Raw genomic sequence first — 22,453 nt, 5'->3', positions numbered from 1 at the left:
GTAAATTTGATTTAACCATCTGGACTCAAGCATGGATATCCTTAAAGCGTGGACTGCAATGGCGGAGTTTGGGAACCCCTGCTGTAATGGATCCTACATACTGTAACACTAGCGGAGTGGATCCCACATAACACTGCAGTGAAGTGAAGCCCACATAGCACAGGTGGAGCAGATTTCACATAATGCTACTGGAGCGGATCCCTTAGAACCCTGCAATGAAATAGATCCCGCATAACACTAATGGAGTGAATCCCACATAAGTATATAGCGGATCCAGCATAACACCAGTGAAGTGGATCCCACAGAACACTAGAGCAGCAGAACCAGGATAACACTGCAGGTTAGTAGATCAGTGGAAGCCACACAACCGTCACCTGTGAGAACTATCACCAGAGGCTTCCAGACTAGGACAGTACATGGCCGAGGGAGACACTGAAATGTGTCGCTGTGCCTGGTGAGGGAGCCTCCGCTATGAAAAGATAAATGCACAGAATATAATTCACACAAACTGATTTATTACAGGTAAAAGTAATGATTGTCTCCACTCTGCTTTTGGATAATGATTAATTCACCTCGTTCCACAACTTTGTCAAGTGGCACATTATCACTGGCCAGGTTCCTGTTACTCCACCATGTATCTCCTGCACAGTAGTGTGGATAGGGATGAAAATCAGCGTCCCCCTCTATGGTTTGAGGTGTGGAGGTCTAAGCCCCCTGCTGGACACATCTGTAAGTACGCAGCTCCGCATAGGAGGAAATCTGCCCCCTTCTGCTGCCGGACAAGAGATTAATGTTCTACAGGTTCCTCCGCTGGGTTCTTCCCGGCTCCTAATTCACCGTCTGCTTTTGCATCGTGCTCTGACCAAGTGCATTTTGGGTGAGATATCCATAGGTGTGTCCGTACTGAAACTTGTAACCTGTCATTCAGGATGGCACAGGATCAGCAGATGTTACTTATAAAAGTCTGGTTATAATTTCACCAGCTCATTTTTTAAGATATTTCTATATTAAGATATTATTCATGAAGTTCTTTATTCCTAACCATTATAAAACTGAATAATGACCATGTGCCTCTTCCCTAGTCCTGTATCCTGGATATAATTCCCAGGATCACTTCTTACAATGTGTCCTGTACAAGGTAATATCTATAGGGAACATTGTGGACAGCAGGTTACAGTAACAATGTACCCGACCTCTCCTCATGTAGATGACCAGAGCGGCTGCTCACCGAGAGACCTGGCTCCACACAGTGTATCATTTGTCTCTGGGGCTGATTCTGGGCATTGGATCTCAGCGGAATGTGAATACTCTCTAGAATACATGGGAGTACATTGAGTGGAGGGGGCATCAGGAGGAGAGAAGAGGAGTCCCGGGTGAGATTTATCTAGCTGGGCAGGGTTGAAGGAAATATTAATAAAATTGGAGGGGATGTAGTCAGGAAGCCGACGGTCGAAATGCCGACTGCTAGCTTCCCGACTGTCAATTCCCGGCAGGGTACTAATGACAGGCGTAGAAATCCTGACACCTGTCATTAGACCTACTCCAAGAGCCCGATGCCCGGCATGCGGAACGAAGATAAGCCAGGCGCCGAGTGCAGACAGCCTCGTGGGGGGAGGGGGGCGGAGGGTTAGGTTTCAGGGTTTCCTGTGGGGACTTCGGGTTAGACACCCCCCCCTGTGAGGGTTAGGGTTAGGCTAGGGAAAGGGGGAGATAGGGTTAGGCACCCCTGGGGGGAGGTTAGGTTTAGGAACTTAGGGAGGGTTAGGGTTAGGCACTAGCGGGGAAGGTTAGGGCTAAGCATCCCTGTGGGGGGTTAGGTTTAGGCACTAGGGAGGGTTAGGGTTAGGCACTAGGGGGGAAGGTTAGGGTTAGGCACCCCTGGCGGGGTGGTTAGGTTTAGGCACTTAGGGAGGGTTAAGCACTAGGGGGGAAGGTTAGGGCTAAGCACCCCTGGTGGGGGTTCAGTTTAGGCACTTAGGGAGGGTTAGGCACTAGGGGGGAAGGTTAGGGCTAGGCACCCCTGGGGGGGGTTGGTTTAGGCACTTAGGGAGGGTTAGGGTTAGACACTAGTGGGGAAGGTTACGGTTAAGCACCCCTGGGGGGGGTTTGGTTTAGGCACTTTGGGAGGGTTAGCTTTAGGCACTAGGGGGGAAGGTTAGGGTTAGGCACCCCTGGCGGGGTGGTTAGGTTTAGGCACTTAGGGAGGGTTAGGCACTAGGAGGGGAGGTTAGGGTTAGGCACTAGGAGGGGAGGTTAGGGTTAGGCACTCGGGAGGGAGGGTTAGGATTAGGGTGCGGGGAGGGGGAGGTTAGGTTTAGGCACTAGGGGGGTAGGTTAGGGTTAGTCACCGGGGAGGGGAGGTTAGGATTAGGGTGCGGGGAGGGGGAGGTTAGGTTTAGGCAGTAGGGGGGTAGGTTAGGGTTAGTCACCGGGGAGGGGAGGTTAGGATTAGGGTGCGGGGAGGGGAGGTTAGGTTTAGGCACTAGGAGGTCAAGTTAGGGTTAGGTACCAGGGAGGGAGGGTTAGGATTAGGGTGCGGGGAGGGGGAGGTTAGGGTTAGGCACCAGGGAGGGAGGGTTAGGATTAGGGTGTGGGGAGGTGGAGGTTAGGTTTAGGCACTAGGAGGGGAGGTTAAGGTTAGGCACTAGGGGGAGGTTAGGGTTAGGCACTAGGGGGGAGGTTAGGGTTAGACACTAGGAGGGGAGGTTAGGGTTAGGCACTAGGAGGGGAGGTTAGGGTTAGGCACTAGGAGGGGAGGTTAGGGTTAGGCACTCGGGAGGGAGGGTTAGGATTAGGGTGCGGGGAGGGGGAGGTTAGGTTTAGACACTAGGGGGGAGGTTAGGTTTAGGCACTAGGAGGGGAGGTTATGGTTAGGCACTAGGAGGGGAGGTTAGGGTTAGGCACTAGGAGGGGAGGTTAGGGTTAGGCACTAGGGGGGGAGGTTAGGGTTAGGCACTAGGAGGGGAGGTTAGGGTTAGGCACTAGGGGGGGAGGTTAGGGTTAGGCACTAGGAGGGGAGGTTAGGGTTAGGCACTAGGAGGGGAGGTTAGGGTTAGGCACTAGGGGGGGAGGTTAGGATTAGGCATTAGGGGGGGGAGGTTAGGGTTAGGCACTAGGAGGGGAGGTTAGGTTTAGGCACTAGGGGAGGAGGTTAGGGTTAGGCACTAGGAGGGGAGGTTAGGGTTAGGCACTAGGAGGGGAGGTTAGGGTTAGGCACTAGGGGGGACGTTAGGGTTAGGCACTAGGAGGGGAGGTTAGGGTTAGGCACTAGGAGGTGATGTTAGGGTTAGGCACTAGGAGGGGAGGTTAGGGTTAGGCACTAGGAGGGGAGGTTAGGGTTAGGCACTAGGGGGGGAGGTTAGGGTTAGGCACTAGGAGGGGAGGTTAGGGTTAGGCACTAGGAGGTGATGTTAGGGTTAGGCACTAGGAGGGGAGGTTAGGGTTAGGCACTAGGAGGGGAGGTTAGGGTTAGGCACCTGGGAGGGAGGGTTAGGGTAGGGGTTAGAAAAATACTCTTAATCCGGCCCTGTGCGTGCGACTACGCAGGACCCATTCTGTACACTCGCAGAGTAGTCGGGAATCTGCGATCAGCTAAATCAAGCCCTAAAACCGACAGACAAAAAAACAATTCATATTATATTTGAGATTTGGAGTGCAAAACCTTTCGACAATGTCCAGCAGAACGGGTTCGATGGCAAACACTATTCTTAGTAAATTTATCCATGAGCAGAAGTACCCCCACTTTTTTATGGGCATTCGCCCCTGTTGCACTGAGCTTTAGGGGGCAAAGGACAGAATAGTTTCCTGCGCAGCCCTCTAACTAAATACAGTGTATGACTAAGCGCCATTAGTGTAAAACCATTAACACGGCACAATCTCATTAATGTACTCTGGATTACACTGCACAAGAAGTGTTATACCTCCATAGGTTGTGTATATTGGAAGAATCATTTTTGTCACCTGTGTGCTAAGTGGGATTAATGCAAAGATCATATACAGTAATCACGGTATGCTGAGCCTTGTAGTTCTCCTTGGTTACCACAAAGTGCCATGCTCAAGGAGGCTATGGGCGAGGTTTACTAAGCAGTGGGTTTGCTGGGGTTTAGAACCTGATGGAACCCATTGCCAGGGGCAGAACTATGGGAGACAATGGAGGCGCCTGCTGCCGGGCTCCAGCTCTGGAGGGGCACCTCCTCCATTGTCCACAACATATTCCCCACACTTAGGGCTGTAACTATATACCCGGAGTGTACTGTCATGGCCTCCCAATACATGGCACCCCTTCCCGGCACCTGAGAAGCCTCCATACACTAGTGGAGAGCTCCATGTCAGACCATCAGCTGCTGCCTCCGTCTATCTATAGCCTGTCTGCATGCAAAGTGCTACATTACAGTGTCAGGGGCTGTGACGGGGGGGCACCAAATTATAACTTGCGTCTGGGATGAATTTACGTCACTGCCAGTTGCGTCTTGACAGCGGGTTCTAATCCACAAATAGAACATTTACTGCAGGCCGTTTTGACCTTATTAAAAGTAACCACTGTTGATTCCCATTAGTTTCCAAAGTCACAAACCCGACGCTTAGTAATTTACCCCTATATGTCATGTAGATGCTAGTCAAGTGTACACAAGGGGCAGGAGCTGACAATCTAAGATAAATCTAACATAAATCTTCTACCCCTGCTGTCTGCATTCATCAGAGATCTCCAAAATCTCAGCCCCCACCCCGTTCTCCTTTCAGCCCCCTAAGCCTATCCCCACCTATCTCCTGCCCGACCCTCTCATACCGTACATGGTCATTCTCATCTCTGGCGTGTTCCCCTGATACCAGCCCCATTTCAGTTGTGTTCTCTCCTGTTTGCCCCCATCCTTTGTGCACCCTCCTCCCTCTGTCGCCCATGTTCCTTGTCACCACTGATGCCCCAGTGCTGCCCGTCCAGTAGATTTAAGGGATTTTCTACTCCAGAATTTACTGAGTCACTTGAGTGTTTCATCCAACGGTTCTTCTCATTCTATAAGTTTCAGAAATGAGAATCTTTAAGAGGGGTAAAGAAACAAGAAGATGGAGCATATGGCGGGTTCGGTGTTAGGCCTCTTGGCACCGCCATGGTAAGTTCATGGCGAGCGATGGGTAAGAAGAAATGCCGAGGCCGGATTAGTTCGGGAATGTGGATAACGTACATATGGCATGGAGCACTTACTAACCTGGTACATATCCCGTGTAACGAGGCAGTAACCCCAATTCCTCCAAATAGATGTGGCTCTGGTCGGACAGCGGGTTACTCCCCTCTCGCGGTTCTTGCTGCTCCATCACTCTTGGGCTCTTTCTCAGGGTTTTGTGACCAAACTCCACCATAGCTCTGTTGGTGGTGAGAGGGTAACCAGTGCCGAAGAGGAAACGTGAGCGAGGGACGTACCCCGTGTAACCTGTGGGGACAGGGGTTCTTGATTACAGGAAAATATATAGATATGTGATACAAATCAATATGGGAGTAAGCGACTGAGCACAGAACATCTATTATCTCTACATTTACATGAGTGGTAGCTGCCAGTCTGCATCATCTGCCAGGGTAAGACTCCAGTACAATACTGCCCCCTGGTGAGTGACTTGTTATGGCGCATGCTAGTGTTCTTGCTTTGCTTTATTAAGCTAAACATTTCTCAGACATACGTAGGACTCCCTCATGTTCTGATTGTCCATGAACAGTTCCCAGTTTTATCCAGCCACAATTTTTTAACCTTAATTTCCCATAATTCAAAAGCCTGATGCATCTAAATTAACTGGTTCAGAGTAAATAGGTTCCAATAACTATATTTCCATGTTGGGACTTAAGAGCACGTATGCAGCTGCTTTTAGTCCTGATTTCTGGTCATGTGAGTGTCCTGGCTTTTTCAAATCAAGATAATGGAATCCAATGAAATGACAGAATAATTTAGTTTGGACTCCTGTCACTGGGCTAATAGCAGCGTACAACAAACGTTTCAGCTGGTAATTACCCCCCCGGACACCCTGATTAGTTGGGTTTACTGTGGTTCATCCAATCTGCTGGAAACTGGCACAAAGGGCTTCATTTCTGAAAAGTGCGCCAGTGCGTCTACTTTATACTTCACCAGGACGCCCTCGCTCCACCTAACGCCATTTATCGGCCAGAGCAAATGTGTGCTGCTCCACGTAGGCCGCCATCGTGCACGCTGGTGGAAATCTAGGTGCATGACATGACCAAGGAGGATTTTGTACTAGATTTCGGTCGTTTTGCAATGTTGGGGTATAGGGACATATACAGTACCAAGGAGAGGCAGTGCAGGGGAAAAGAACGCAACTGCCTAAATATTTTCTAACCTATATACTTGTGAGCTGGATATTTTTGCTTGTACTGTATCTAACAATTCAGTTAGGATATGTAAGAGCTGCTGCAATGCAATTTGTCTTGCATTCAGTGGGTTATAATAACTGGCACTTGTCACGTTGTTGCTGCAATTTGCTAATCAGTTAACCCTTTGTGATGCTGAGAAGTTAAGAAGGTCATCTCTCATGTGACCTTAGAGCCTCATGACTTGCACAGACACGCCTGCAGTAGTCTTATTATAAACTGGTTTATAGGACAGAACCGGTCAGTCTGGTACACAATCACAGCGTCACCTGAGATGAAGTACTTGTGTGGGTTGTGGTCCTCCATGTAGTAAGGCGAGATATGTATTTGGTAGGCGCTGGGAGAGACGTAGGGGACCGGTTCGTTAGACAGGGCTGGAAGCGGAGTCCGGTACTTGGCGCTGATAAGCTGCAGACGCAAATGTGTTACCAACAAAATCACACAGCAGCGCAATTCAACAACAGCAAGAACACATTGTATGGAGATGACATTGAGACAAGTTTTAAAGGAAGAGGTATCAAACCTTCGCGAGAGAAAGAGTGACGTTACCCATAGCAACCAATCAGCTTCTATCTAACACAATGACAGTTTGCTGCTAATCGGTTGCTATGGGTAACTTCGCCACTTTATTGTGTTCGAAAGTTGGATAAATCTCCCCATAAGTCAGATAAAAATGAGAAGAGCCTGAAGCTTAGGCTTAAGCAACTTGTGAGGGCATGCTGAGACTTGTAGTTCCAGAACAGCTAGTGTGCCTGGTTGCCTATCTCTGCTCCAGCTTCATTACAGAAAGATTATGATAGGAAATATAAATGAGGAAAGCATATACTGTATAAAGCGCACAGGGTAAGCGCCGCAATGCGGACCATGTAGACACACCAAGTAAATTTGTGGTGGGTTTCATCTGTCTCTACGGTCCATCGAGTGATTAATGAGCCACAGACTGAGGGGCCTATTCATCATCGGAGGCCGTATGGTAAGTAATGGTCTCACTGCGAGGGATACGTAAGTACGCAACTCGCAGCGGGGGATCATTTACACCGGAGTAATTCATCATTGCTCCGGTGCGGGGACAGCTGCTCCGAAAAGCAGCTGTTCCCTCGTTTAGTAAACCTGCGTTAATTACCTCCTTCCCAAGGTCACACATGCGCAAAGCCGCCAGGGAGGTAGTGTGAAGGTGGCGGAGGGATCCGCTCAGATTCTTCACATAGGAGGCTACGAGAGCAAGCGCCAACTGAAAATTGCGCTTGTTCTAGTTAGCGAACTCCAAAAAATTCAGTTATCGGAGTTTGCTGAATATCAGGTGGTCCTATCGGACCCCTGATGATGACTGGCCAGGTAATTAAAATATGCAGAAACTAACATTTCCGCATGGTTAACGGGCCATTTATCACATGATGAGTGGGCCCCTGTGTAACTTCCCCCCCTATGTCAATGTGATAGATATTTGCTGCTTTACACAGTAAAACCATTTAATAGTAATGAGAAATGACTTTGCCTAATTATGGGGACTATTTATTAACCAAAATTCCACCCATGAAAATCATTCGGCACCTTCTGACGCTTCTGCCCAAAAATTAGGACCTGCAGGCTCAGACATGGCCGTCTCCTTAGCAACAAGCCGTACTGTGCTGGGTCCATGGCTATACATCATGTCTGCCCTATCGCTGCAGGAGCCACGTCCGAGTCTGCCACTGACTCTCCCAAGCATCGGAGTTATTGTGAAGTTATCGGTGCCCATCATACTAGTTTTATAGGAGAAAAATATTGTAATTGGGGTTAGCCGTTGTGTAGATTCATACACAGGGATACGAATAGGGACATTCTTCAGCCATGGCCTGTAAGTGGTATTAGGGACGGGTGTTAATGCTCAGAGTGGAGGTGGCACAGGAATAAATGTGATACTCCCAGTGCTGAGAGTGGCTCATTCACCTACACAGCCCCTTTATGTTCCCATCAGTGTCAGTAGTGACAGTAAAATAACACAAATGGACTATATACAGCTGCAGAGGCTCTATGACCCCCTATAGGTCCATACAATTCTGGAGAAGTAGAGTCGTTGCCCATAGCAACCAATCAGCTTTGAAGTAGGATATATCAAGCACATTCAATAAAATGGAAGAAGCTGATTGGTTGCTATAGGCTGCTTGATACACCTCCCCCAATGTGAGAAGGAGGCGACGTAGGGTCCTGCCTCACCTGCTGCTCATGCTCTGTATGAGGCACCTGCTGCTCATGCTCTGTATGAGGCACCTGCTGGCCAGTCTGCAGCTTACTGAGCAACAACTGCTCCTGGCGCTGGCTCTCCTGCACCTGCTGCTCCAGCTGGAAGTCGCTCAGGGCATCGCGAGTAGTTTCCGCGTAAGTCTTGGCGTAAAATTTCTGCGCTCGGGGGATGAAGCCTGAGAACACAGGGAGAGATGGGATGGCAGGGGTTTCAGTGCACATTAAAGAGAAAAAAATAGATGTTATTTCGATAGGATTCCCCAATAAGGGCCCGATTCTGAATCAGACACAAGTTGGACGCAAATGCGGAAGACCACGGCAGTGTGATTTACTACCTTATGCTAATGTGAGTGTCTGTCCATCTTCATGCATATGGTCCCACCACCCACTGTTTTTCTGTACATATAATTTATTAGCTGCTTACTGCATGCTTCCACATTAGTTAGAAAGTCCATCACTTGGTCCTACTTCTGACTTGGATTGAGTATCTGCCTTGCTTCATTAGAATCTATTTGTTATATGTGTGGCCCCGTTTAGGTCTCTCCTAAGACCTAGAAGCTGATTGGCTGATATGGGGCAACTTCTCCACCTGTCCCCTTTAGAAGGCCTGGTAGTCTACCCCATAAATATGTATAGGCAAGAGCATTGGGCCCTTTGGGGCCACATTACCAGTGTATCCCGGGATCATACTACAGGTGAGTTTCGGATCTCCCAGACGCGACTTCTTCCTTCTTGTGATGTTCTGGGAAGAGCCCGGGTAGCTGTCTCTACGAGGCGGAGGGAATGGGTACGACTGGAGCACCAGCTGCTCTGAGTGGCGGACATCAGGACTGGTCAGCAGCTGGCTGGTCAGCTTCCCGTATGTTTTACCCAGGTTGTACTTGTACTGAGGGCAGAAGCCGCCGTACCTGAGAGGAGCAGAGAGACGTCTGATTCTGAATATTCACATGAAATAAAATAAACAGAAGCTGCCAGACTCAAATGGTCACTTAGGGGTCTTGTTAGGAGAAAGAGTGAAAAGTGATAAGAAAGTGATAAGGTGCCAGCCAATCAGCTCCCAACTGTCATTTTTCAAACACAGCCTGTGAGATGACAGTTGGGAGCTGATTGGCTGGCACCTTATCACTTTCTTATCACTTTTCACTCTGTCTCCTAACACTGCTTAGTAAATAGACCCCCTTAGGGGCAATAGGTTTCACAACGGTCACTTAGGGGCAATAGGACCTCTCTCAGGCATGCCATGGATGATGATGAGAATTGTAGCTATTGCAATCACTATTGCATGCAGAGGGGCAAAACGGGCATAAATTACAGACACAGGAAAAAAGGAGAATTTACAGACAATATGAAGAATCATACACATTGCGAAACGCCTCTGTATTCGCATAGGCAGCTTTATTAAAAGTAATAAGCGTCAGCGTGACCTGTAGCAGTTGCAATTGATGCGTCTCCTAATTAATGCTGGTCCGAGTGAGTCGCACTTGTGAGAACATGTCCTGGCTTAATGTGTGTGAGCCTGCACAGGTGCATATGTGTGCGCGTCCGCAGAGCGAGATCATGCAAATGCGCTATATAAACTGGCGTCACACACACACAGGTTGTCTTAGCCACGCCTCTGAAACCTCCCAGTAACGCCCACTAATCACGGACCAGGTGTCCGATTCTGTACTGCGTCTCTGAGTGCTGACAATCGGGACTCATGCGCTGTGCGACTGGGACGTGGCAGAATTTTGGGAGTCCTCCGAACATTCTGGGAGAGTAGTCCGGGATATATAACCCCTACTGCCCAATAGCAGTGGGCTGGCTGAGAGGGGGTTAAGATGGAGATCAGCCATGCAGCGGTCGGTGAAGACACTGCCTAGAGATCATCTCCATGCCAACCGGACGCCTGGCAGAGGGAGCCACGTTTAAAATGTTTATAGCTAGTCCCTTTGGCGAGAGGAAGGGGAGCCACTGTCAGAGTCTGCAGTGACAGCGAGGAAGTTGTACGGTTGTCCTTAGATTGGTTAGTCAGCGATGGTCGATGGTTTTCAACCATCGGGTGGAGGGTTTAGGTCTGTGATTGCGAAAATTAATGGAGACTGTGGCTGCAATTGCGCAATACAGAAAAGGGATAGGCTTCGACCATCTTACCTCCTCCATCAATGGGCAGGTTATCGACCATTGGGAAGAAACCGATGATGGCCGCTAACCATCGATGGTCAATGGCCAAAAAATTAGACAGTTGTGCCTGAAGCGTTCAACAGAGAGTGGACAGCGAAAGTTATGTTTGAGGAATGTGACAAGAGGGAGCACATCAGAACCCTTTGAGAAAGAGGTACTGGATGGCTCATTGAGGTTGATGTGATACATCCCACAAATGATCGCATGCATACCAACTTTTAGTAACACCATATGCATGACGATTTTAGCAAAGGATGACTCTCCCGATAAGAGCTGTCCTTTGTGGTGATTTCAGGGCTTATCACCCGGGAATCCCTCTGTACATGGACGACCATCGGCCAGCGTATGCGATCCTATTGGATCCCTCTTGGAGAAAATTCCGATAAGAAGCCCGTAGGCTTCTCTTAGGCCATGCCATCTGTAGATGACGTTGTCTATCGGGAACAAGCTCTGGAAAGCTTTGATTTTCGTTGCTTGGTGCATATGGGAAATGCAGTAAAACCACTGAAAACTGCATTTTCGGATGTTTGGCCGCATTTTTCAGCATCGTGTATCCCGCCCCGGGCCTGATTCAGGGGTGGACGCAATGATGATGTTTGCGGCGTTGAGCGTTTTCTTTTTATTATACTACACAGTGGTAGCAGTAAGGGCTTGGACGCACAGTGACGGACAGCCAGTGACCGTTTGTGGGAGGTGCCGTTTGTGTATCGAATCAAAAGCAGGCGTGTTGCGTCCGTTGACTGCATCTGTGTACACAGTTGCAGAGACTCCGGCGGCTTACTTCCGATGGTTGCCCAGAAGATCGATGGTGCGTCTTGGCACATGAGCGGCATGTCAGAGATGCCGCCAGTGGGCGTCTCTGTATAAATCCTACCAGCTACTGCATTTTGCATATTTACTCAGAACTGCGGCGTGGCGGGATTTCTATGCACCTCTGAATCAGGCGAGAAAGAGAACGGGAGAGGGAAAGGCAGACTATGGGCCTATTTATCAAGCAATTCTGCCCTTTAAGTAACCAGTAACTGGTGTTTCCGCATATTTAAGGACAGCATAAAATATCTCTAGCATGCAATAAGCAGAAGGCGGAAGTTATCAGAGATATCTCCTGCATTTTGGCCACCAGCCCTCCCAGTAGTTTCCTATTGGGACGGTATTTAATCCGAGAAGCGTAGCGTGCGTTCTTCGGATGGCGTTAGCCCGTTACCTTCTATGGGGCAGCCATACGGGAGAGGGATCTAACGATCCCTTTCTGGTGGCCCGGAGGAGATCCCGATGTGAATTGTGGCTTTTTCGCTTTGTGTCTGCGCAGTAGGGCAACTGGATCCAAAAGTAACGTGATCACATATGCAATCACTTTTCTTCCTGCTGATCGCCGGGACGGGTCCTATCAGAGCCCCTGTCCCGGTGACTAATAATGGTACATTTCCCCAAAACAATCATTCTTATTGCCACAATATGCAGCGACAAGGATTATTAATATTCTGCTTCTAGAGTTAGAACTATTACTGTACTGTAGATCGCTAATGAGGACCACACACTTCATTTAAGCTACGCTAAAGATACCGGGGGCTGAGGAAGTACTTAGTGGAGCGTAGACTAATGTTTTATTGTGTTATTATATTATCCTTTGGGGAGCGACAGTCGTATTATTATATTATACAGTATTTTCTATTTGGCATATCCTCAGTTTTCCTGTAATAAATACTATGTACCCTAGAGGGTCCTTCTTCCTCCACTGGAGTAATTGTGGTTTATTGGGAAGGGAGGGAACAAGGTCCATCATTCATACCTGTGCGATATGTCACAGGGTTTTCCCCAAATTGACGCCTGGTGAACCTCACTTTTTGCTGGGCTCGGCTGGAGACTCCCCAAACAGGGGCATATCAAGAGAGGAGGGGGCCCGTGTGCGGTCTTGGCCCGGGGCCCCCTCCTCTCTCTCCAGTGGCCGGCAGTGCACTGGGGATCAGTATGATTTACCGCTGGCCGCATGGCCGGCGGTTCAATCCTGACAGCGGAAGCCCGGCAGAGGTGAAGATCCCGACTGCGCTAAAGGTAAGTATAAACTAACCTAACCCCCACCCCAACCCTCCCTCAGGTGTGCCTAAACCTAACCCCCCCTTCCCCGTAGCCTAAACCTAAGTCTCCCGGGGGGGGTGCCTGACCCTAACCTTTCCCCGGGGGGTGCCTAACCCTGTCCCCCCCAAGAGCCCATAACCTAACCCTCCCCCCCCCGCACAGCTGTCTGCACCCGGCGCCCGGCTTACCTTCAATCGGAATGCCGGGCTCCCGGAGTAGGTAAAATGACTGGCGTCGGGATTTTGACGCCCTGTCATTAGACCCTTGCCGGGATTAGACAGTCGGGATGCCGATGGTCGGGATTTAGACCGTTGGCATCCTGACTGCATACTGTGCACTGAGCGCAGCGTCGCAGCAGTAGACTCTGGGCACTAGCCTGTGTCCAGAGCCTACTGCGCTTGTGCAGTCAGTGGAAACATGTCGCGGCAGCCATTTTCCCATTGTTTTCCCTTCTGCACATGCAAAAATTGATGGGAAAATAGCAGCGGAGCCCATTTCTCCAGGAGATTTTTACATCGCTGATACCGCCGGCGTGGGACACCAGAGAGGTAATTATTAAAAATATGGGTGCAGAATGTGCGGTGTGGGCCCCCCTGCACCGCACACCCTGCACCCATTATAGATACGCCCCTGTCCCCAAACTTCATTACCTTCCTATGAAGAAAGCTGTCCCAGTAAGTGACCCTGTCACCCATCCAGACGAGGTTTGAAAAATGTCAGAAGCTGATTGGTTGGTACTTTATCTCTCCCCTCTTTATCTCTCTCCAAGGTTTGATACATCTCCCCCCATAATACAGACGAGCAGGTGTTACACATGTATAAAATAATAACGTAATATTATACAGTATATGACACACAGCGCCCTCTGCTGGCCATTGTTAAAAACTAACAGAAGTGACAGCCAGGTGGAAGGAAAATCAAGTTTTCCAGCAATGCATTATGGGCCTGATTCAGAGACGCTAATACCGCCGCCGTCGCAGCTACAAATTTGTACGCAGCAACTGTGCAAAAATATACAAATGTCGCAGACGCCTAGATTTGTATTGAGCCGCCCACCGGCAACTTCGCATCCTTCAATAATCGGGCCTTCTGAGTAACAGAATGGCCGCGTGTAGTGAGATGCCGGAGCCAATTTTTATTGCATACGGGATATCAGTTTCAGGCAGCGACACACCCTGTAAACGGTCTTGACATGACTACATTATTGCCGCCAATCCCCCCGTTACTTCTCTCAAACATTCCTGACTGTCAATCACACGGGTAAATACCGATAATCGCTCAGCTGTGATAATATCGGCATTGCGTCTATCTATGAATCAGGCCCATTGTGCTATAAAATTCATATTGGAACCTTCACTTTCTAACCTGTCCCAACAATCGCAGCTGTGATCCGATTAGATTTATAGGCTGTATTTGCACATTGCACCCTTTTAATAAATAAGCCCCAATGAACCTGTAGCAGAACATTCTGTGGTATTAATCCCGGCAGCACTTGTAAGAGACGCCATCCTGCTTATGAATATAGTGGATAAATTCAGCTGAAGAGCCCACCAGTTGGTTTTGCACATGTGCGCCGAGGTGGTCTGCAAACGCTGACTCACTGTTCATTGGGCGCCTAGGTGTGTGACGGAGAGGCAAGAAAATGTAATGGGGCCGCACTGCGCAGAAGTGTGAATAGCAAATCATATTTACCTTTAGACCCACATTGTTCATTGAATTAGACTTTTTTTTATGTTTACCTCCCATAGCTCAGCTCGGTTTAGCCCCATTTATGGCTGAAAGTAAATCACGGCCTGAAGGGGGCAACGCAACGGTCTTTATTACACGTGGCACTTTTGTGTGTTTGTGGCGTTTTATCATATAGGGCAAAGTGCGATTAGAAATGCGCAGAAATACAACAGGCACGTGGAAAAGGACATGACGTAATTTCCACCAATCAGAGCTGCTGATCCATTTCGGGGAGTGTAAGTGTCTATATAAATGGAAAGAACACCGCACAGGGGAATATTTATCAATGTGCCCGGCCCCATTATACATGCGGAAACAATTACAAATGTTTTGCCAATATATCAATCTATTACTGCAGGAGATATCACGGATATCCCCTGCGTTCATATAGACTACGACACATTCCCTATACAGCGTACAGAGGAACGTTATATTAATCCAAATGATCAAGCTTAGAGAACTGAAATATGCTGTTAGAATGGTCCTTCCGATAGGAACGAGGGCTCGTATTGAGAAGAGGGATCACTCAGGATCTCTCTGGCTCTCACAGGAGCCTATTTATCATACACCCATTTTCAGGGAGTAACAGCAAATATTTAGTATGTATCAATCAACCCCATGTATGACAGAGGGATCGTAGCGATGCTGCCAGATTTGCCAACCTCCAGAATGCCATGCGTTCCTGATATTGGTCCCCACAGCTAACGCCATCTGAAGATGGCGTTAGCTCATTGTAGCCAGTGGGCTACACATCGCAAAACTTTCCGGGAGAGGGATCCATAGGAACCCTCCCCTGGCGATGGCGTGCGCACATGTGCCCGTCAGCAGAATTGCACATGCTCAGTAGCCCCGACAGCGTTCCGGGCACATCGCAGGGATGGGTTCTTTTCCGAGTCCATGTCCCTGCCTGTGCTGGATAATACATTCCGGCGCTATGAACGCATTTTGCAATGTCATTGCGGCAGTGTTATGCCCAGATCGCATTGCAAATGCACTGATTAATAAATAGGGCCCCACAGTGTCCATGCGCGTGACCTTATATTGAGGGTGCGCAGTACAAATGCAGAGATGCAACTCGGCTGTGTAATCTTTTGGTGCTACTATTAGCGGCAAAAGTGTCACTATTAGCTATGTAGGGACTTATCGGACTAACTGGCCCGGCATGGGAGCAATGGTAAGTTACTCCGTTAGGCAAACGCGTTGCGTATTGTGGTGTGCTAGTTTGCAAACTTGCTCTGCTGAAATGAAAGTTTTAGTAAATAAACCCTTAAATGTGCAGGATGGGAACAATGTCGTCTTTGATTTTCTGCACAACATCGATGCGGATGCTCCATGCACAGACAGAGCACCATCTAGCATGCAGAAATGGAGAAATGGTGTCATGCAGATAATTTCAAAATAAATAAATAAATAGGGACATTGCCAGGGACAACATCTTTAAAACCTGAGGCTGTCCCTGGAAATTAGGGACTGCTTACAACTACGGGTTAATCCTGTTGGCTGTATTATGGCAGGTCCCTCATGTTGGTCCTGTCGCTATGGCGACGTGTACACACGGGGACTGGGCCGGCAGCCATGGGAGTTACACAACACATTGTGTTATTGTATCCAGCACTGATACTTTCTGTAACAAGCAGATCACTGACACTGCCCTGCGCTGTCACCAGTGGCTTATATTTCCACAGTAATAATGTATGTGGCTCCTCTCGCTGATCACCCCCACGTGCCGCCACGTGCCATGGTAAACAACAACCAATGTGATCTGGTCGTCACTGGGGTCATTCTGTCACCGTGGCACTATCAATTGTTTGTAACAGCTTCTAATTTTCAGGTTCTTTGATGTACAGTAAGTGTTAGGGGTAAATTTACTAAGATGGGAGTGCTATTAAGAAGTGATGTTGCCCATAGCAACCAAATTAGATTCCAGGTATTATCTTCCAGAAGGTGCTAGATAACGGAGAAGTAGAATCTGATTGGTTGCTATGGGCAACATCACTTCTTAAATAGAACTCCCATCTTAGTAAATTTACCCCTAAGAGAGAAATAAAAAAGCTCCTAACTGTCATTTTTCAAACACAGCCTGTAAGCTGTAATGTACAGTAATTACTGCGACGCCCTGGCGGCACCCATGGTAACTGGTTCTGCCAGAAAGGCAAAACTGCTCAATGACATCACAGAATCTAATTTATTTCTTTAACGCCTGCGCAGTTTGCTGAAATCCACGAAATTCTTGTGCATTAAAACTTATGGGCGTCTCAGAATCCACCCCTTGGTGTCACCAGTGTTTTCCTAGCGCCAGTGGGAAACCAGCCTCAAAATACCTAAAAAATAGAACTAGATGGTCGCCAAAAAATGGAACGCATTACAACACAGAGCAACACTAACAAAGCCCCGGTGGGCAGTGGTTTATCTATAACAGGGATAGGGTATGCGGTGCACACAGGCCCCTCGCTCCAGAGGGGCCCACATTGGACACACTGTTCTTTAATACTTTCCGGATACCCATGCTGGCAGCGACAGCCCTGCACAAAAGGGGAAGAGGCTATTTTCCCAGCAATTTACGCATGCACAGTAGTAAAATTGCCTGCGCAGTAGAATAAGGTAGAGCGCCAGAGTCTACTTTGTGCGCCACTGACTAGAGAGGAGGGGGCCAGGATGGAGACTGTACATGGACCCCTTCCTCTCTTAGTACACCCCTCTCAGTGGGGATGGGGTACCAATGGTTTCTCGCATCAGACGTGAGTGGTTGCCTTGCCTGGTGTGAATGATATGAGTTTGGAGTGTCAGTTCCTATAGTCCTGTTAATCGCTGATTATTATAGCTTACAGGTGTCATAGTTACTATAGTCCATGGTATGTGCGCATTGGTATCGTAGCATAAACAGCAGACTGAGGGCCTCATTGATCAACGAGTTTTATCATTCACATTGCGTATGAAAATGGTGCTCCAGCCAATCAGCTCCTTATCGGTGCGATCATCCCCAAGTAACACTTCTTACCTGTCTACTACCACTGACCTCTGTATAGCAGCACAGACACAGTGGCACATCATGCAAGAAAGAGCAGCACACAGCAGCAGCCCCTCCCCAGCCCTGCACATGCTGCTGTGTGCTGGTATAAAGCAGCAGCCTCCCTTCCCAGCCCTGCACATGCTGAGGTGTGCTGGTATAAAGCAGCAGCCTCCCTTCCCAGCCCTGCACATGCTGAGGTGTGCTGGTATAAAGCAGCAGCCTCCCTTCCCAGCCCTGCACATGCTGCTGTGTGCTGGTGTAAAGCAGCAGCCTCCCTTCCCAGCCCTGCACATGCTGCTGTGTGCTGGTATAACGCAGCAGCCTCCCTTCCCAGCCCTGCACACACTGCTGTGTGCTGGTCTAAAGCAGCAGCCCCTTCTCAGCCCTGCACATGCTGCTGTTTGCTGGTATAAAGCAGCAGCCTCCTTCCCCAGCTCTGCACACGCTGCTGTGTGCTGGTCTAAAGCAGCAGCCTCCCTTCCCAGCCCTGCATACGCTGCTGTGTGCTGATATAAAGCAGCAGCCTCCCTTCCCAGCCCTGCACACGCTGCTGTGTACTGATATAAAGCAGCAGCCTCCCTCCCCAGCCCTGCACACGCTGCTGTTTGCTGGTATAAAGCAGCAGCCTCCCTTCCCAGCCCTGCACATGCTGAGGTGTGCTGGTATAAAGCAGCAGCCTCCCTTCCCAGCCCTGCACATGCTGAGGTGTGCTGGTATAAAGCAGCAGCCTCCCTTCCCAGCCCTGCACATGCGGCTGTGTGCTGGTGTAAAGCAGCAGCCTCCCTTCCCAGCCCTGCACATGCTGCTGTGTGCTGGTATAACGCAGCAGCCTCCCTTCCCAGCCCTGCACACACTGCTGTGTGCTGGTCTAAAGCAGCAGCCCCTTCTCAGCCCTGCACATGCTGCTGTTTGCTGGTATAAAGCAGCAGCCTCCTTCCCCAGCTCTGCACACGCTGCTGTGTGCTGGTCTAAAGCAGCAGCCTCCCTTCCCAGCCCTGCATACGCTGCTGTGTGCTGATATAAAGCAGCAGCCTCCCTTCCCAGCCCTGCACACGCTGCTGTGTACTGATATAAAGCAGCAGCCTCCCTCCCCAGCCCTGCACACGCTGCTGTTTGCTGGTATAAAGCAGCAGCCTCCTTCCCCAGCTCTGCATACGCTGCTGTGTGCTGGTCTAAAGCAGCAGCCTCCCTTCCCAGCCCTGCATACGCTGCTGTGTGCTGATATAAAGCAGCAGCCTCCCTTCCCAGCCCTGCACATGCTGCTGTGTGCTGATATAAAGCAGCAGCCTCCCTTCCCAGCCCTGCACACACTGCTGTGTGCTGGTATAAAGCAGCAGCCTCCCTTCCCAGCCCTGCACACGCTGCTGTGTACTGATATAAAGCAGCAGCCTCCCTCCCCAGCCCTGCACATGCTGCTGTGTACTGATATAAAGCAGCAGCCTCCCTCCCCAGCCCTGCACATGCTGCTGTTTGCTGATATAAAGCAGCAGCCTCCCTTCCCAGCCCTGCACACGCTGCTGTGTACTGATATAAAGCAGCAGCCTCCCTTCCCAGCCCTGCACACGCTGCTGTGTACTGATATAAAGCAGCAGCCTCCCTCCCCAGCCCTGCACACGCTGCTGTGTGCTGATATAAAGCAGCAGCCTCCTTCCCCAGCTCTGCATACGCTGCTGTGTGCTGGTCTAAAGCAGCAGCCTCCCTCCCCAGCCCTGCACACGCTGCTGTGTGCTGGTATAAAGCAGCAGCCTCCCTTCCCAGCCCTGCATACGCTGCTATGTACTGATATAAAGCAGCAGCCTCCCTCCCCAGCCCTGCACACGCTGCTGTGTGCTGATATAAAGCAGCAGCCTCCCTCCCCAGCCCTGCACATGCTCCTGTGTGCTGGTATAAAGCAGGAGCCTCCCTCCCCAGCCCTGCACACGCTGCTGTGTACTGATATAAAGCAGCAGCCTCCCTCCCCAGCCCTGCACATGCTGCTGTGTACTGATATAAAGCAGCAGCCTCCCTCCCAAGCTCTGCATACGCTGCTGTGTGCTGATATAAAGCAGCAGCCTCCCTTCCCAGCCCTGCACACGCTGCTGTGTACTGATATAAAGCAGCAGCCTCCCTCCCCAGCCCTGCACACGCTGCTGTGTGCTGATATAAAGCAGCAGCCTCCCTTCCCAGCCCTGCACACACTGCTGTGTACTGATATAAAGCAGCAGCCTCCCTCCCCAGCCCTGCACATGCTCCTGTGTGCTGGTGTAAAGCAGCAGCCTCTTCTCTTCCCCTGCAATAGGATTGCTGTGTGCTTTGGCCTATTGTTAATGCATGCTGTAATTTATGTGTGACGTGTACAGCTGTCCCTCCTTCTATCCATTCCGTCCGTTTTATTATTCATTAGAAAATGCTGCTCCAACCGTTGGACGGAGAGCAGTCTGGATTGAAGCTTATGCTGAAATTAGCCGCGCTCCCTTTCCAAACGCCATAATCTAAATTCTTAATTAAACTTCACTTTCACTTTTGGGTTTCTAGTACCACTGATGGTCATATTTTATTATTCTCAAAATAAAGTTTTCAAAAATGAAATAAGCATTGTAAAACAATGAAAGCAATAATGACTAAAACAGGTATCGCGGGGGCAAAAGTATAGATTCTGTGCTTGCCAAATAGACTTCACCATACAAATCCCTACTGCTGGCGTGGTTATCGCCTATGCTAACCTCTGTCATATAAAGAATGATGCGATTACGACCACAGCGGATGTTTTCCCCGGCAGCGTAACAACTATCTTTATACCTCACTATTTATGTATCACCGTGATATAAAGATATTTTTCTTCTCTACATTGGTCCTTTATTTTTGTAAAATTCATTATATTGTACAAGCAGTGTTGCTAGGGCGTCCATAATGCAACTACTTGCTTATGTCATGTTCCAAAATTTTACAAGAACACCGCGCAGGACCCAAGACGTGTGATCAGGCGAACGGCGGCACAATCCCATTTGTGAAACCGATTCTACGAAAGTCCTTAGGGGACCTTTACTATGCTAAACTGTAAAAGTATTTTAACAAGTTCTCAAAGTAAATAAGTTTTCGCTAAAGAAAAAAATGCAACTTTCCGCAAACATAGCAACAGGAGGGGGGGTGGGAGGGGGGAATGGGAGGGAGAATTAGGGAATACCGAACATGGGCAGAAAATAATGATTATTATGTAACTATTATGGAGGAATTCAATTGTTTATGCGGTCCGGTTCTCCTGTCTAATGTGACAGGAGATCGCGGGCCGCTATTCACTTGCTGCCATTTTTCGCGCTAATCGCGCCCAAAGTGGTTGGGTTTAGCCACGTAAAACAGCTACCCCCAACCAAAGTGCTGGGCGCGACCGCGAAAAGTGATGTTTGGGCACCCAAACAGGTCACTTTTCGCACATTTCAGCTCTCACCCCCCTGGGGCTGCGAGCTGAAATGGACCGCTGACTGCTGATCGCGCCTGACAGGAGCAGCAATTAAATAGCTCCGTCGGGCGCGATGGGGGCTGGAAACAATTGAATTCCGCCCCTAATGTTACTAATACTAATAGTATTGCATGGAGAAGGTTCTCTTTGCAATTGTGTCAATAATTTATCTGCGACTATTAATAATAAAAACTGTGAAATTGATATTACGTGAAAATAAACCCAAACATAATAGTCGCTACGCTGATGGATAAACTTAATGAAGAGCTGAGAAAAGCCAGGAAAATATTATTTGTGCTTATTAATAAATAAGGAACTTTAGTGCCAGAGGATATGTACAGTATGGTGTGGGGTTATTATAATACAGATCACACTCAGTAGCTTCTCCACTTACCCTGGGATATAATGGGGGTCTGGCGTCATCAGCGTGGGGCTGATCTTGGGGGGGAATGTAGCAGCCATGATGAGGAGGGTCCCCCCTGAGATCTGTGTCACCCCCTGTTGTCTCTGGTGTCTGTGTCACTGAGTGTTACTGTGTCTCTGTGTATTCTGTTCAGTTGTTAGGGATGATGAGAAACTTGTTTGGAGGAGGAGAGACCTGGGCTCCAGGCAATCAGAGGAGGGCAGGGCAGACAACACAGCCCAGGTTACCCTGCCACCCTGACAAGCACCTGCTTTACAGTGTTTTATCAATTACTTTTAATTAGAATTCATTTGTTATTCTTTCACCCACTCTTTATAAAATCAACATGGTTTTTCCCCAAGATCCGTTCTCTGGAATCCAGAATAATTTATATTAGAGATACATAGGGGCATATTCAATAGGCTGCGAGAATAGCAAAAAACACCGCACCTGTGAGGTTTTTCCAGCAGGTGCGTGTTTTTCGCTATTCTATTAGGTGCATGGTTTTGTTTAAAACACGCGCCGGGAGTTTATTTTATCACGCACCTCCTGAGCAAGCGTGATTTTTCCTAAAAGCTATGATTTTAGGTAAAATCACCGAAACTTGCTCTGACACCCCCAAAGCACCTCCCTGAGGACTAATTAAACAATTGGAAGTATCCAATTAGCTTAATTAGTCCTTAATTGCTTACCTTCTGCAGCGCTGTCTTCTTCATCCAGCGTCGGGAGCTGGCTCTTCTGTAGCAGCGGTGAGTATGTCAGTGTGTGTGGTGTATATAAGTGTGTATGAGTGTGTGTGTGTATGAGTGTGTGTGTGTCCCACTGTCAGTGTGCCCCTGCAGTGTTTGTGTGGCCCCCCCCCGGAATGGGCGCTGGAATAACTACATCTCCCAGCAGCCCTTGCCCCTCCCACCAGCCCCTGGAGCCTCCCAGGAGCCCCTAGGACTCCCAGCAGCCCCCTCTCCAGTAAGAAGAGAGAGAGGAGGCCACCGGGAGCCACGGAGACCACTGGAGACCACCGGCCAAGTAAGTGATGATTTTTTT

At 49.1% G+C, this 22,453-nt stretch overlaps 1 protein-coding gene across 1 annotated transcript; it reads right to left on the bottom strand.

Annotated features, from left to right (window-relative positions):
- Positions 1-495: 495 nt before the first annotated feature.
- CIMIP2B (ciliary microtubule inner protein 2B) lies at positions 496-21,565 on the bottom strand. The gene is made up of 6 exons (XM_088473210.1): positions 21,401-21,565; positions 9,263-9,501; positions 8,567-8,769; positions 6,640-6,778; positions 5,205-5,426; positions 496-917 (listed from the first exon to the last, which is right to left on the bottom strand). Exons 1-6 carry the CDS (start codon positions 21,466-21,468, stop codon positions 829-831), a joined length of 960 nt encoding a protein of 319 aa, XP_088329336.1. The 5' UTR covers positions 21,469-21,565; the 3' UTR covers positions 496-828.
- Positions 21,566-22,453: the final 888 nt, after the last annotated feature.

This window comes from Taudactylus pleione, unplaced genomic scaffold (genome assembly GCF_031769625.1).
Source record: "Taudactylus pleione unplaced genomic scaffold, aTauple2 ptg000131l, whole genome shotgun sequence".
In the NCBI taxonomy this organism is placed as follows: Eukaryota; Metazoa; Chordata; class Amphibia; order Anura; family Myobatrachidae; genus Taudactylus; species Taudactylus pleione.
The sequence above is the reverse complement of the archived record's forward strand: the minus strand, read 5'-3'. Positions and strand labels throughout refer to the sequence as shown.